This window comes from Lissotriton vulgaris, chromosome 1_1 (assembly GCF_964263255.1).
Source record: "Lissotriton vulgaris chromosome 1_1, aLisVul1.2, whole genome shotgun sequence".
Taxonomy (NCBI): Eukaryota; Metazoa; Chordata; class Amphibia; order Caudata; family Salamandridae; genus Lissotriton; species Lissotriton vulgaris.
Genome location: NC_141685.1, coordinates 775,440,158 through 775,457,723, shown reverse-complemented (window position 1 = coordinate 775,457,723; position 17,566 = coordinate 775,440,158). Strand labels below are relative to the sequence as shown.

Below are 17,566 nucleotides of genomic sequence, written 5' to 3'. Positions count from 1 at the left end.
AAGGGATGGCCCCACTGGTATGAGATGTTCAGGGTCCGGAGCTTCTCTGTGACCGGACGGAAGACCCTCCGCCTGTGGAGTGTGGTGGGGGCTAAATCCTGGAAAATCTGGATCTTGTGACCCTCATACCGCAAATCCGGGTTGTCTCTAGCCGCCTTCAAAATGGCCTCCTTCTCAGTAAAGTAATGTAGTCTGGTGACGATGTCGGGAAGGAGGCCCGCTTTCCCTCCCGCTCCAAACATCACACTTTTTTAAATGCTAATTCCTAACTATAACTGGTATGAAACCTATGTATTTTTTCTGTGGATATATATATATATATATAAAATAATAGAGCCCTATGCAGTTAGGAAGCACCTGCAATTACACATGTCTAGATAACACTACACATTGTGCATCTTTACATGGTGATACCAAGGAATGCAAGTACAGTCATCATTCTCAGCATTCACCTTTACCTAAGATTAGAGTGGGTTTATGATAAAATGAAAGGCCTAGCAGTTTTCGAGTCACACCTAAAGCTAATAAAAACCTACTCAGACAAAAGACAGTGTAATGGCTATTATCTGTTCTCATAATGCGCAAGGCTGTAAAATAACTCCAAAACCTCAGATTGCGGCAATAGTGCTTTAACCTTTTCCTTCTATGATAGGAGTACAATAGACAGAAGAATAAAACATATTCAATGCTAGCAGGGCAAAGAGGGCATTTATTCCTAACATTAATAACAGTGCTCTCCTTGCTCCATTTGCACATAAAACTATTAAGTGCTAACGTACCATACCTACATTTAATAAAAAAGAGTTTTGGCCCGTATGGGCGTAATCTCATCCATATAGGGTTTGAAATGTGCTGTTAGTTTTATAAATAAAAACCTGCGAGCAAGGCTATCACTCCTGGTATTCTGGTGGAGATTGGAATTCATATACATCCAAAAGGATTTCTTTAAAAGAACATTTGAAACAGAATTAATATTTGAGGGTTTGATTCACACTACTCTCAAACCCAGTTTAATGAGCCATGATTTAACATGGGCCAACCAGGGAGTGGTTGTTTTTCTGTCTAACTGGATAAGTTCGTGGAGGCCTTCACAATACTGGCACAAATCTAGGGTGGACCAAACTATCACCCAATAAGCCAATGGTTTTAGGATGGCTAAATCACTAATCCTGATCATAATACACAGGAACTAGTGGTGTAACTCTCGGCAGGAAAAGTAAAGATTTTACAAAGTGATTTTTGCTCACCCATAACTGTCCAACAGCACTCATTCCCCAAACCTCAGTCCCGTATAGGGCAGCTGACTGGACTTCAACCCGATATATTTCTACTGCGTGAAAACTGCCCTCTGTTTGGTAGCCCTATGCACTCTCCTGATTGTGGCTGCATTGTGCTCTATAAGAGCCTTACTTTTTTTCTATTTTGGAGTGCCACGAGAGGAAATTACTGATTCTCATGCCCAGGTAATCAAAGGGTTTAAGTTCCCCTAGTACCAAAGCCCCTAAGTTCAGTTTCCCCTTGAACGATCTGTGCGGCCTGATATACATACATTTTGTCTTGGCAACATTGATCTCTAGCCTCCTAAGGTTTCATAAATCCTGAAATTTATTTAGGAGTTTCTGGAATCCAGCTGGGGTCCTTGAGGTGAGCAACATGTCATCTGCAAACAATAAGCAGGGTATCTGGGTACCACCAAGTTTTGGGGCATCACAGATACACTCCAGGAGGTAATCAAATGCATCATTAACGAACAATGATAAAAGAGTTAGAACAAGGACACATCTCTGCTCAACCCACGTGTACCCTTCATCCTCTCCGTTAGTTCCTCATCTGGCCCCCACCGAACTTGGCAAAGTGATCTTTGTGCAGCCTCATTAGCATCTTCCACAAGAATGCTGGGGCTCCCATAGATCTAAGGCAGGCCCAAAGTTTAAGTTTAGGGACCAGATCGAAAGCTGCTCTTATGTCAATGAAGGCTACATATAAATGATCCTTCGGGAGCCTAATATATTTCAAGGGGATCACAGAAAATCTAAAAACCTGATCAAGTGTTCCCACCCCAGAGATAACCCAGCCTGAAAGGGGGAAAGGATGTTATTGTTGGTGATCCACCCCTGGAGTTTGTCGAGAACCTGACAACAAAATACCTTCTGTAATATATCTATAAGGCTAATTGGCCTACAATTGCTGGTCTCTGATCTGACACTCTTTTTATAAATGGGTATGATCACAGCACCACTCCAAATGTCAAGTAGGGGAGAACCAGACATAATGGCATTTGTCAAGATGTTAATATAAGGGGCTCAAATAGTGACATTAGATTGATACAGATCACCCGGTATTCAATCCAGATCTGAGGTTTTCTGAGGCTTCAAGGACTGGATAGCTGCACTTGTGTCCTCTAGTGAAAAGATTTCACCAACCTCATTTGATAAATCGTCATAGCCCTTGGAGCTGGGGTTGCTAGCAAAGGCAGATTGCTCTTGCTGTGATGGCAAATGGTCTGTGACATTACTAATGTTTAATAAACCCAGGTGAGGAGTGAAATTTTGAACTCATACCTGATGTGGTATATGATGAAAGTCGGGTACGGGCTTTTCGGCTACAAAGGGCAATGATATGCGCTAGGGTTGAAACATCAATTCTTTGAGAAGCCTCCAGCAGATCCTGCCAGTTTTTTTCGCCCTACTCCTTTTTACTCGCCTCTAAAGCCTTCTGATAATTGCATCTAGCTTCACGAATAAATAAGGGGTTTAAGATTTTAGTGGCTAGTATCAAGCTGTTTTTCGCCCACTTACAGTCCATGGAGAACCATGGGGCTGTACTGGTATTGGATTGTTTGGTGCAGCAAGTGCTTATCTCGACCTGGAACAGACCACTTTGGGCACTAAAAAGATGGTTGTGGATGTTGATGATAGGTATTGCCCGTAAATTAAGTTCCGAGTACAGCAAAAGAGCTGAAACAAAGTGCTTGTAAATTGTACCATAAAGGCTAGGACAACTTTAGACCAGTTAAGAACCCTTTTGGAGTTTCCTACAATAGTTTATTCCAGAAAACGCTCCTTCATTGGGACATCTAACAATCCTTCTTTGAGAGTTAAAATTGATGGGATGTGGTCACTCTCAATTCTGTCACAACCCTGAGTTCTACCAACCATGACGAAAGGTCGAGGGAAAGGAGTATACAATATATTCTGCTTCTAGCAGCCCCTCGATCAGAGACTGATCTGCTTTTGCATGCCTGGACTCTGTGGGAGATTGTAAACAGGGTCATCTGGGTAGCAAGTGCAGAACAGGATTTCAAGGGATGGGGGGTAGGGGCATTTAGTTCCGGAATAGCCATAGACACAGCTTACAGTTCAGTCACCCAAGAAATATAATCCAATTGCTCATAGGTAGTGTTAAAGTCACCCCCAATAAGAACTTTTGGCTGACTCCATTGTTACCTTAGGTCGGGATCAATGATACTTATGGTCCCAGAGACACAAGGACTACGCAAACTGCATACATAGATATTATATATCTTATAGATGTTAAGGGTAAAACCGTTACTAGCCCATACAGTTTGTCCTAGTATGTCAGGGGATCCAATGGTCAGTTGTCGAATGTCCCAACCAAGAGATACTTTCACCCATATCAGGCGGCCCCCAGCAAGATGTCATGATGAAGAAGGGAGAGCATCCACAGCATATGTTGTAAACCCTGATCTATGCATGTGTTCTAGAGCCCACGTTTCATGGAACAAGCATACATGAAAGGTGTCAATAAGGTCTGCCCATAATGGATCTGCCAACTTACTTCGTTAGCCTGCAATGTTCCATGAAATGACCATTAGCTGCTCGTCAGAGTTGCAACCTTCTAGAGAAATCGGTCTAGAGGGGGTACCTTCTCCTTGGGTGCAGGCTATCGATTCTCCTCCTAGCGGGGGGTTTAATCCCTCATTTTATGCCATAGTAATCTCAAAGGTGGGGGCAATACTAATGGAGTCAGAGGGTAGTCAGTCAACCCCAGAGAGGAGCCTCTCTCTCTCCTGTGTTCTCTCCCCATCGTGCCAGAAAGGCAACACAAGTTGGGCTATTAAAGAAAGCAAGTTTTATCACTGAGTCAGAAGTACAAATATCACGGGATTAGATTGCCAATAACCCATCAATGAATTCACTGGAAGCTACCTCAATCTCAATTACATCCTGTGAATGGAGGTATTACTGGTGGGCGTTCTGGAATATCCTGCATCAAGGGCGAAAACCTATTGGAGCAAATCACTACAGGTTAAAGAGGTGAAAGTGGGCATACTGACTGGGCATCAGTAATCACCTCTACTGCTCCTGGAGTTGGAACACATGCCGAACCAGGGGATGTCCTGTTTGTATTGGGCCTTGCTCTGTCAGTTCTTTGTGAAAGAAAACTTGACAATGTCGAATGAGTAGATATTTGGCTCTTCTTGGGGCAGATGGTCCATGATGGTAAGGGCAGGTTCAGTATTGTCTCAGACTCTTCTATTAAGTCATTTATTTGAATACAAGTTGTTTTTTTATGTTTAGGTGCTTCTTTGTTCTTCCTAGCACATTTAGTAGGTTTATTAGGAACAGTAGTGGCGTCAATAGCTTTTTGATTCCCCATACTTCTGTGATGGGACAATTGAGTAATCTCTGCTAAGAGTTTGCCTATCTCTGGCCCAAGGTATATAAACTAAGCCTGGAAGTACTGTGGTAAATAAATTTTACCTATGCATTTATTGAGTTCTCGAAGATAGATCACCAGTCGATAGACCGGAGGTGCGTTTGGGTCAGTTCGTTTAAGAATCGGAATGATTGGAGAATTACATACATTTGAGTCAGTTTCCACTACTACTCCTTGGGCAATGAGTTCGTCAACAATTTTCAATAAGGCTGCTACAGCCTCAGGGGGCAATTTGTATTGTCGGATTCGGGGCAGTACAACACCTTGCTTGAGTGTGACACGATAGGGAGTAATGTGCATACAACCTACATCAGTTGGACCTTGCGCCCATAAATGCTGTGGAACATTTTTCAATCTAACATCAAAATCTCTCAACACATAATGGCCCTTGAAATCACGAAGGAATAATCTTACTCCTTCCGGTGAACAACATATAACTGCTCCCAGAGCCTTCAGTGTCTTAATACCAATCAGGTTTTCAGGACATGATTTCGTAAGCAATAAATCTGTAGTACGGGACAATGGACCAACTGCAAGAGGAACTGGCTGTGATACTTCGTTAACAATAGGCTTTCCTGAAAATCCAAGGGAAACATTCTGTGAGCCTGAGAGGGGTGCCCCTGGAACCTCGTCATGACTAATGGTAGTTCTGCTCGCCCCCGTGTCAATCAAACATTTTCTGTCTTTCCCTAATACCTGACTATGTACATAGGGACCATCTTGATCTACAGGAACCTCGATAAGGGGCAAGCCAACCTCCCTCTCTAGGCTGTTTCATGTGTACTGCTGATAATCGGGGTAATCTGACTGTGCATACTGGTACATTTGCTGTGTAACGTGTTGTGTTGCGGCAATGGGTTGGGGTTGGGGTACAGCTACTGTCTGTTGCTGTACGTTTTGCGGAGGTTGCAGATTCTGTGGAATATTCTGATGAACGTGTTCATGTCTAGGCGGACGTGGTCTTTCTTTCGTTTTACCTGTAGCAATATTGTGTCTGAGGACGGCACAATCACTTATAAAATGGCCTGGCTACTTGCAATAATTGCAATTTCTTTTAACAGGACCTGTAGGGTGACTAGTCTGTGTATTCTGCGTGTTACCCCTCTTCTGACCATCTACTGGAACAGACTGGGCAACTAGTACTTTCATTTTCGTGTCTTTCATGCGTCTCTGTTCATGATCGTGTTCCTCTCTGATTCTATTCTGGTGGTACTGTAACATTTGTAACATTTGGGAAGGCGTATTAGCTTGCCATGTACTTTCGACTTTCAATACTCTATTTTTAACCTGGGGTAAGGAATTCTCGACTAGTTTAGTCACGAAAAGATGTGGGATTGACTCGCTACTTGTTTTCAGACCACTAGCAGTATGAAGTGAGGCCAATAAAGGCCCGTACTTCCTTTTGTGTCTTGGGTTGTGGCAGATGTGCAATTAACTGGATACGATCTGGTGTCAACTGTCTACCCCTCCTGGACAGCAAGTGCCCAAGGTATACCACTTGCTGGGCACAGAATTGGAGCTTCGAAGGGGACACCTTGTGCCCCTTTTCGGCCAGAAAATACAAGACTGTCAGTGACGCGCACTCGCAGTCACGTTCGGTCCGTGCTGTGATCAGTAGATCATCAACATACTGTAGTAGAGCAGTGTCAGTAGGCATGTGAATACTGTCTAGTTGTCTTTTCAAAGCTTGGCTGTAAATACTCGGACTTTCCGTGAACCCTTGAGGTGCACGTGCAAATTTAAAACTACGGCCATTTAAACAGAATCCGAATAGGTATTGGCTATCGGGATGAATGGGGACGCTAAAGAAGGCGTTCTTCAGATCAATTACAGTAAAGAACGCAGCTTCGGAATCAATGGCAGTCAATAGTGACGAAATATCTGGGACTACCGGGTACTGTGGGACTATGCATGGGGGAAACACCAAGTATGTCCCCTAACGTGTACCCCAACGTCTCCATGTAGGTGCTTAAAGTACATGTAATTTCCCTCCGAGGCCGAATATGAAGACGCAAATGCATTTGCGTCCAACGTTAACATGTCCTCTACCAGATCCACCATGAATGGATCAATAATTCAGTCTCTAAACATGCCATGCCAACGTCTTTATATGGTGCACATCTGAAATTCGCACACGTTTTCTCCATGTTTCCTGGCCCAGTCGAGCTAGGCCCTTAAACGAGGCCTCTCTGCCTCATCTCTCCTGTCTCCGAAAGCTGTACGCATCCCTGACCCCTGCCTTACTTCCTGCCAGCGCAGCGGTGCCCGGCTCGGCCTGGACTACCTGCCAAATTCATGTTTTGCCTACAGTTATCTGCTCAGCCCCCTCGAAAACACATTCCAGTCTAGTGAAATAGGTAAACATATTCCCGGCTGCAGAGCAAAGGGCCCGGCCTTCCTGTCCTCCTTGCAAGTGATTTACTGAACCCATTACCATGGTAGGCCCATGGCTCCACACGTTGCACCAAGACACGTATGCATGCACCAACTTTCAGTATAGGATGGCCCCTGCCCGAGAGACCTTTTACTCCAGACATTACATCCTCCAAACAACAGATACCAGATATGCTATAGGTACAGGTTGCCCTGACACTCCCGACACCAGTCTCCTCCACTAGTGCTAGAGTCAAAGCCCCCAGTTTCACGTCATGCTAGTTGCGTGCGCATCCAGGTTAAGGGTTTCTGCTGATTCTGCAACTTTTCCCTATGCATCCACCCACATGTGACGATTCTTGTGACGTTTCTCTGACATGTACAGTACACGCCCATGTGTACGCCTTTTTCACGCCTCCTATTACGCACATGTGTTCTTATCTCTCTCTTTTCACCTGCTACGCCTACTGTATTGGATTCAATTGTGAAGTTTTACTATATATAATGTGTAATGTTAATAAAACGTTGACTGTCCCTTCCTGAACCTTAGAGGTGATGGAACATGATGCTCCATCCTTGAGGATAATTCCATTAAAAGCCCGTATGACTCAGATACCACGGACTCTGCCTCTCATTTAAATGAGCTGTCTTGTATTGATAAATTATACGGAAAAATGCATAGGTAAAATTTATTTACCACAGTACTTTATCCCACTAATCAACATCACACTACTTCCTCAACAGTTGTCAAACCATCTAACGTGCCCTTATATCTTATCCCAACTGAAATGAGAGTGCGAAACACTCCCCCCATCTAGCTAAAAGCCTAGAGATACAGCAAAATGCAAGTACCCATGGCAGTGGGATACTACTAACGCTGGGTAGGAATCAAAAAGGACCTTACAGTGGCTGAAACCCCAAAGCAACATTAATTAACAGTACTTAGTAGGCAATTAACAGGAGATCTTACAAGGTCCAAGGTCTAAAAAACGTATATACGATGCAAAAAGGGGTCTCTGCAGCTAGTCACCAGCTTCTTCCTTAAGGAGATGTAGAGCGCACAGATTCTCGTATATATAAAAATAATTAGCAGTCAACCAGGCAGTAATCCCTTGGGAGAGGGGATGCTTCATAAACCTGGGAGTAAGTTGTTGCATACTGGATGTGAGGTGGGTGGCCCAGCTTTGCCTCCTCTAGGCGCCGAGGGGTGTGGACAGGCCTGCCCTTGGCCTGGGTACAGCCGACGGGCATCCCACGCAGTGGGCCTCTGTGTGCCTTAAGTAATGCTGTCAATGCAAAGCATGTGAGTGACAAGGAGGAATCATGGGACGTGTAATCCCCTGCAATCGTGTCATTTGACAGCATCTCCCCAGTGACAGGAGAGTGTTCCAGCACTACCCCACAATGATCACAGCTCCTTATAGGGTTAAAACAGCCCAACAGCACCAGCAAGCAGGAAACCAGGGTGCCTCCAAAAGAATTTCAATGCGCTTCTCTCCCATGCATGTACTTTTCCCGATGTGTGTGGGGTTGGAGTTGGAACTGTAAATTTGATCTTTTGCCAATGTATGCATTTTCTCCAGTGTGTGTTGGGTTGGAGTTAGAATAATATATCTCAGTCTACCCTGAATCTAAGCATGTTCCCCATTTCCTGAATTTGTTTTAGAATAGTGAATCTGCCCCTTCCAAATCTCAGTACTTTCCCTAATGTTTATGTCATTGGAGACAAAATAGTTAATCTAGCCATTCCTTTACCAATACGTGCATTTTCCAAATGTTTTTGAGACTCATAATAAATTTGACTGCTCCAAAACATGCACTTTCTTCAAAGTTTCTTGGATTGGAGTAAGAATAGTATATTCTGGCTCCTTAACATACACACTTTTCTCAGTGTTTGATGGGTTAAAGTTTGAACAGTATATTTGACACTCTTCGATATATACACTTTTTCAATGTTTGTGGGATTGAAATTAGGACAGTAAATTAGACCCGCCAGCATTGAAACATCGTTTCCCAATGTTTGGAGATTTGGACTAAGAATAGTATATTTCACACCAATGAATTTATGCATTTTCCTACTTTTGGTGGGATTGGAGTTAGAATAGTAAATCTACCCCAGTCCCTAATATAAGCCATTTCCTTTTGCAATTACACCATTGTTTGTTGGATTGGAATTATAATGGTAAATTTAACCCCACCCTTACATAAACGCCTCTAACAATTTTGCAGGATTGGCATTAGAATACTGATTTAGACCCCCCCCCCCCTCCAATATATGATCTTTCTCAAGACTTTAAGGCAATGAAGTTACAATAGTATGTATGACCAACCAAATATTTACAATTTCACAATTTTTAGACTGGTGTTAGAACACTAAATTTGGCTCACCGTTCCCCAATATAGGCACCCGTGTGCCGGTGCTTTCCCTCCTCGCTGCTACTGCTGAGCGCGAGTTCGCTCCAGCTGTGCTCTTTTCTTGTGATCCCCTGCGCATTTTGTAAGTAGTGTTCTAAATTGTTTGTACTTGTTTTGCCTTGTCTTCCCTTGCGTCCCACTCATCACCCCACCACTCCTCCCTTTTTTCTTCTGTACCCTCAGGCCGATTCCCGCCGCTGCTCCCCTGCGGCCCGCCTTCCATTGGCCGCCCCGCTCCCACCTCCCAGCTGCTCCTCCCTCCCTCCTCGCCCTAAATGGCGGTCGCTGCGAGGGCGTGCCTGAGGCAAGCCCGTCTGCTCCTGGACCGCACCAGCACCAAAACCCCTGGATCCCGCAACCGCCACCACACAGACTCCGCTATGACGCCAGCACCCTCCACGCACTCAACGCCGGCCAAGACCACAGCTGTTTCCAAGCCGTCCCAAAACGCACCCATGGACCCTTCTCTTGCCGCACATGCAGCTTCACCTGCGGCAGAGCCACCAAACTCCCTAGGACCGGACCCAACCACGGCAATACTCCTCAACAACCGCTCCGCACGCAAGCACGCCGCCGAGCTCTGGGACCTGCTCGACACCTCCGCCCCAGACGTTGCCTTCCTGACCGAGACCTGGTGGAACAACTCTTCGGCACCCGAGATCGCCAAGGCCATCCCGGACGGCTACAAAATCACCTGCAGGGATCGCACCGACGGAATCGGAGGAGGAATAGCCTTCGTCCACAAATCCACCCTCAAGGTCTCCACCCACGCGGACGACAACCTCCACACTGCCGAACACATGCACTTCCGGATCCATACCGACCCCAACACCAACCTCAGAGGAACACTCGTCTACAGACCCCCCGGACCCCGGGCACAGTTCAGCGACTCCATCGCCGACCTCGCCAGCACCCACGGACTACATCCTCCTCGGGGACCTGAACTTCCACCTCGAGAACAACAACAACGCCAACGCCGCCACCCTGATCAACAACCTCGCCAATCTCGGCCTCAGACAACTCATCAACACACCCACCCAAGCCGCCGGCCACACACTTGAACCCATCTTCTCCACAAGCCCCCACGTCGCCTTCAACCACACCACCGAACTCCACTGGACCAACCATTGCTGCATCCATTTTACCTTCAAGAAACTAACCACGCACCACCACCGCACCCAACAGCTGCCCCGCCGTTGCTGGAGCAAAGTCACTGAGGAACAGCTGACCACCACCTTCGCCCAATACCCACCCACCGACCCAGACGCCGCCACCCGCAACCTCCGACAGTGGATCAACGACTGCGCCAACACCCTCACCCCGCTCAAGAAACCCTCCAAAGCCACGCCAGCAAGAAAGCCACCTGGTTCACCAACAAACTCCAGACCTCCAAACGCGCCTGCCGGAAACTGGAGAAGAAATGGCTCCACGAACGCACACCGGACAGCCACGCAGCCCACAAAGAGGCCACTCGCAGACATCACCACCTCAACTAAGTAGCTAAGAGATCTTCCTTCAAAAACCGCCTCGACAACAACACACACGACAGCAAACAACTCTTCAGCATTGTGAAAGAACTCTCCAACCCCAGCACCAATGCCAACAACATCCCACCCTTGCAATAACTGTGTGACTCACTGGCCATCTTCTTCCACCGCAAGATGGCTGACATCCATGACAGCCTCAACACCACAACTGCCCCTACTACGCCAGACTCCACCCCCTATGCGAACACCATCCGGACAAACCGCCTGACCTCCTGGTCCAACGTCAACGACCACAAGACTCGCAAGGCCATGAACTCCATCCACTCAGGATCCCCATCAGACCCGTGCCCTCACCACGTCTTCAACAAAGCAGAGGCAGCCATCGCACCCAAACTATGGAAGGCCATCAACATCTCCTTCGAAAGAGTAACATTCCTGGAAACCTGGAAGCACGCCGAAATCAACGCCCTCCTCACCTCCTCAAAAAGCCCAAGGCAGACCCCAAGGACCTCAAGAACTTCCGGCCCATCTCCCTGCTCCCGTTCCCAGCGATGGTCATCGAGAAAATCATCAACATGTAACTGGCCCGCCACCTCGAAGACAACAACATCCTAGACCCATCCCAGTCCGGATTCAGATGAAACCACAGCACAGAGACAGCCTTCATCGCCGCCACAGACGACATTAGGAGCCAACTAGACAACTGCGAAACATCAGCCCTCATCCTCCTGGACCTGTCAGCCGCCTTTGACACGGTCTGCCACCGAACTCTAAAGACACGCCTCCAAGAAGCCGGAATTCAAGAGAAGACCCTCGACTGGACCACGTCCTTCCTCTCCGGCAGAACCCAGAGCTTCCTCCTCCCACCCTTCCGATCCAAAGCCACCAACATCATCTGCGGTGTCCCCCAGGGCACATCCCTCAGCCCAACGCTGTTCATCATCTACATGGCCCCCCTCGCACAAGTGGCCCGCCAGCATGACCTCCATATCATCTATGCCGACAACACCCAGCTCATCCTCTCCCTCATCAAGGACCTGTACACCGCCAAAACCAACCTCGATGAGGGAATGAAGGCTGTCGCCGACTGGATGAGGAGCAGCAGGCTAAATCTGAAATCGGACAAGACGGAGGTCCTCATCCTTGGAACCAACCCCTCAGCCTGGGACGACTCCTGGTGGCCGACCACATTGGGAAAGGCACCAACACCCACCGACCACGCACACAACCTAGGATTCGTCCTCGACTCATCACTCTCCATGTCGAAGCAGGTCAGCGCCGTCTCCTCCTCCTGCTACAACACCCTCCGCATGCTCCACAGGATCTACAAGTGGATCCCTACCGAAACCAGAAGGATGGTGACACAGGCCCTTGTCAGCAGCAGGCTGGACTACGGCAACGCACTCTATGCAGGAATCCCAGCCAAACACCTGCGTCGACTACAACGCATCGAGAACACCCCTGCCCGACTAATCCTTAACATCCCCCGCCGCAGCCACATCACCCCCTACCTGAGAGACCTACACTGGCTCCCCATCGACAAGAGGATCACCTTCAAGCTCCTCACCCACGCACATAAAGCTCTCCACGTTGCTGGGCCAGCCTGCCTGAGCAGCAGACTCAGCATCTACACCTCCACCTGCAAACTCCGCTCCGCCAGCCTCGCCCTCGCTGCTGTCCCCCGCATCCAGCGAACGACCTCCGGCAGCAGATCATTCTCCTACCTCGCCGCCAAGACCTGGAACACCCTCCACACCCACCTACGGCAGACCCAAGACCTACTCTTCAAGACCTGGCTCTTCGAGCAGTAGCGGACCCCCCCCCCCCCCCCCCCCGTCCCCCGTCCTCCCCTCAGCGCCTTGAGACCCTCACGGGTAGGTAGTGTGCTCTACAAGTATTCTGATTGATTGATTGATTGATTGATTGATTGGAATTAGAACAGTAAATAAGTAAATAAGACCTACCATAATATGCCCTTTCCCTATTTTTACAGGTAGAACAGTAAATTAGTTTGATCAAGGAAATGCACTTTTTGCTGACAATGAAAAATCCATTGGTGAGGATAGCAGACCACATTGTCTGTTGAAAACTGCTTCCTCCTCCCTTTATATGCACTTTCTCTAACGGTTGTTAGATTGAAGTTAGAATAGTAAACATGCCCCCACCCAATATTTTCACTTTCCTCATTGCTGTTGAACTGATGTGAGGATATTATTCAGCTCCCCAATATATTCACTTTTCCCAATGCTTGCTGGATTGGAGTGAGAGTTGCAATTCTGAACCCCACTATGCAAGCATTAGCAATCCTGATTCTATTCTTTAGGCATTTTTACTGCATGCTTTCGGGGTTGGTTTAGAATAGTACATTTTACCTACTTTATTTCCGCTCTTTACCCAATGTACGTGGTAGAGGAGTCAGAGTAGCAAATATGATTCCACCCTCCCACAAAAAAAGGATTATGGGCCATATGTATCAAAGGGTTTTGCCCATTCTGTGTCTATGGGGAAATGTGTTGCTACATATGACCCTAAGTTACTTACACCATAAGCATCTACAGCACTACATGCCACAACCAGACACTTTCATGGTAAATACATAATCCATTCAAGGCATGTGTCACTGTAGATACACATGCTCTGTATAGACTGTAAAGCAGTCCTTATTCCAAAGAGGTGGGTGTTGCAGTTGTTTGAAAGAGATTACGTAGCACTGCCTGGCCTACATTGGTTTGTTGCTGTGCTAAAACATCCACACAATAATGCTTGTTGAAAGTGTGTGGTGTAGACCATGTAGCTGCTATTGCCCAGGATAGCCAAGGAACCCCCTATTTTGCTAGTAGAATGTGCTCGCATGGGTGTAGGCAAAGTTCTTTTAGCTTTGGCATAGCATATGTGAATTTATTTAATTATCCATCTAGAAATGCCTGACTTGGATATAGGATTACGTTTGTGAAGAGGTGAAAATTCTTTAGTTCTGTCAATATAGTACAATAGAAGTCTTTGACATCTAATGTAGGAAGTGCCATCTCTGCAACTGAATCTGGTTGTGGGAAGAAAACAGGTAACTCAACTGACTGATTGAGGTGGAAAGATGAAATCACTTTTGAAGAAATCTAGGGTTGGTTCTAGGAACCACTCTATCCTTGTGTATTTGAAAGAAAGGCTCTTCCATTGTTAAAGCCTGGAGCTCACTGACACGTCTAAGTGAGGTAATGGCTATGTAATGGTTTAAATGGTGAACCCATAAGTCTGGAAAGTACAATATTAAGATTCCGCACAGGTGCAGGTGGAACTCTAGGTGGAATTATTCTTTTAAGGCCTTACATGAGTGCTTTGATGAATGGTACTTTGAACAAAGACAGATGTTGTCTGTTCTACAAATAGGCAGCTACTGCTGCTAAATGACAATGTGTGGATGTGTAGGAAAGGCCTGACGTTTGTAGATGAAGAAGATAGCAAAAAATGTTTTGTATAGTACCATCAAAGGGGTCTATTTGTTTACTGCAACAGTAAAAGACAAATTGTTTCCACTTCGCTGCATAACAAGCTCTAGTTGTAGGCTTGCAGGCTTCTTTAAGAATAGTCATACATTGAGGTGGGAGATAAAGATATCCACATTCTATGATTTTAGGAGCCAAATCGCAAGGCTGAGCTTCTTTGGATTTGGATGTCTGATTTCTCCATGGTTGAGAGGAATCTCCGGGTTGAGAGGAAGCTTCTTGTGAGGAACTACTGAGAGTTTGAGTAATATAGTGAACCATGGATGGAAAGCCTATGTAGGAGGTACTAGAATGAGGGTGGGAGACGTTTGCCTGAGATTTTGAACCACAAATGGAAGAGTTCCCTCCTAGGGCTAGGTCTTCTCACTGAGGAGAGGGGACCTGATCTGGTATGTGTATCGAAGCTGGTTTCCCAGTTATCTTGACTTTTCTCTTGGAAGGTTGGGCCAGTATCCCAGGTTCCAACTCTTCTTTTTTACCTTGGGCTCTACGCTGTGCTCTTCTTTTTACACACACCCATTAAGGTATACCCAGCATACCTGCATGAGTCTTTCTTTCGACCTCAGCCCATGTTACAGACTCCAGATCATTGCATAGCAGACACTGTACAGGAATAGCTGAGCATAACGCCACCTTCTTTTGGCCAGTAACCCCACCCCATTCTAAGGATACCATTGCCATGGGATGTACCTTAGCCTGTTTATCAACACTGAGGACTGTATATATCTCACCAGTCAAGTATTGTTCTGAGGACACCAGTTGCTCAGACGCCATAGTGACACTGGCACCAGTGTCTCTCAGTGTTTCAGCTCTAACCCCATTAATATATGTGTGCTGACTATTTCTCAAGGTTACTGGGCCAGACAGCCAGGGCAGCTACATCATCTCCATCCTCTGAGATGAGAGTTGCCTCAGTGAGCTCTTTGACATGGCCAGGGCTCACCTGTGATCCCATTTGGAGCCTTATCACTAAATTTACAGCATGCGCACTAGAGGCATTTTTTCTCCAGTCCGGTTTCCAAGAACTTTACAATCATGACATCAAGCCTTCTTGGGTTCCTAGTTCTTACCCTGGTACCCACCCTTAGATTGTGTAGAGTTCATGGGCCCACCCTACTGAACAGGTTTTTAGGGGTCTTTTGAAGATTTCATGGCCCTGGGGCGACAGGTGCCTAGATGTCCTCGGGTTATTCCTTAGCGAAGCAGTCGTGGTAGAGAGGGCCTGTGTGCAGAGGCTGCAGGCAAAGTTGGAGGGCCCACAAAGGATGAAACCACAATGGACTCGAGTTCTGGAGGAGTGGGGGATCTTGATGACAATGTTGGCCCATTTTGACTTGGGCTTCAAGTGATGGTTGAGGGTTATGCCCACAGGAAGTGGTTGTATGGGGGCATAGTGACCCCAAGAGTTAGTCACCTATTTGCTACTACCCTAAAATCTGCTAACAGCCCTCAGTATTTAGGCATCAGAAAGAAAGATCCTGCAGATCTGAAAAAGAATATGGATGTGAAGAACAAAAACAACCGTTTGAAAGAGGGTCTCAGGGCATATTTATAGACCCAAACATAGACATAACCCCCAAGGGATACACTTATAACAACAAACAAATTTCTATGGGTCTGTGGAGTCAACTTAAATAACCTGCTCAAGACACAACCAAATAGTGAAGAGATTATGTGCTCCCGTGTGTACTAGAGGCACAGCATGATATCACCAGGGTATAAAAAGTACCCATCAGTTCCCGTTCGGTACCACCCTTGTCATCATATGGGTTCTCCTTACACCAAGGAGAATATGCTCGTAACCACTAGATGTTTAAAGTGGCTGCCGCCAAGCCATTGAGAATAGTCATTAGGAATGGGGAGTACCAGGACAAAATATGTTATAGTAACTGATATGCAGTGCGTGAATAAGTGGGAGTGTGGGAATAGTGAAGTGTATAAAATTGGAGAGAAGAGAGAAAAGAAAAATGTTATTGTTATCTCTCAAAACTTCCAAGTCTTAAAAACAATGCAAAATATCAGCAGATTCACCAAATAACTGCTTTTTTTTTTAAATCATGGGTCAACATGTTTCAGCAAATGTGGATGCTTTGTGTACACTGCTTTCATCAGGACCATAGATTATCTACTGCAAAAAGTTAAATGATAAAAACTAGTAACCTGGTCATACTAGGTCATGGAAATTCTCCTCCAGGAGACTTCGTATTAAGACCAGAGGAATAGTACAGGACATAAGAAGAAAATTAAAAAAATATGTCAACTGTAATTTGTACATCTAGTAGTAGCTGAACATACTCATTTTACCTACTTGTTCATCATACAAGAATGTTAAAAATAGCACATTATTAGGGTATGGATCCGCTTACCTATTAGGTAGGAGGATAAAGCAACTCCAGCTTTCATCCAAAGGAAATCTTCGTAAAAATAGCCGAAGATGTCTGGTGTAACTTTAAAATGCTCATGGGAGCTACTTATTTTCTCCAGTGAAAATATTTGTGAATTGATTCTAAAGTTTTTATAGAACATTTGAGTAAAATAAAAGGAAACTAAAGCGGGGCAGGTTACTTCACCTTGACAACTCAACCCATCAGATGTTCTTCTGAAACCAATTCCACATCGAACAACACAGCGGTAGGTTCCAATGGTATTTTCACAGTCCTGACCAGCATGGCAAGTATGTCCACCCAGGGCACACTCATCAATGTCTGGAAAACATAATCAACAGATATCAGATTGAAAATACAACACATGACCAATGAATTAAAGACTAGACATAAAGATGTAGAACAAAAAATGGGGATTCAGAGCCAAACCCCTCTCTATGTATTACTTTGTACTACTATATTTGGTAATTAAATGAGATCTGGCTGGCAACTTTTTAGATAGCACATAATGCTGGTGGCAGACATATTTCTAATCACTTTAGATTCTTTAGTAAATAAGGCAACTGAGGTACAGCAAGATACAGTGGTGTGCCCAACATCATTCTATGTAGTCAATGGGGAGCTGACATTGTTAATCAAGAGCATACTTTTGCTGCCCGCACTCATTTGAGCACATCATGACTGGTGGAATTCAATAAGATTCACCAAAAAGCTGTTTTTCGTGGCT

General features: G+C 45.8%; 1 protein-coding gene across 1 annotated transcript in view; it reads right to left on the bottom strand.

The window, feature by feature from the left end:
• Positions 1-17,566, bottom strand: part of HMCN1 (hemicentin 1) — a 1,183,532-nt gene that overhangs the window by 64,553 nt on the left and 1,101,413 nt on the right. Inside the window, exon 100 of the mRNA XM_086956029.1 lies at positions 17,026-17,160. Within this exon, the coding sequence (XP_086812155.1) occupies positions 17,026-17,160 (135 nt within the window). The remainder of the gene's footprint in view (positions 1-17,025; positions 17,161-17,566) is intronic.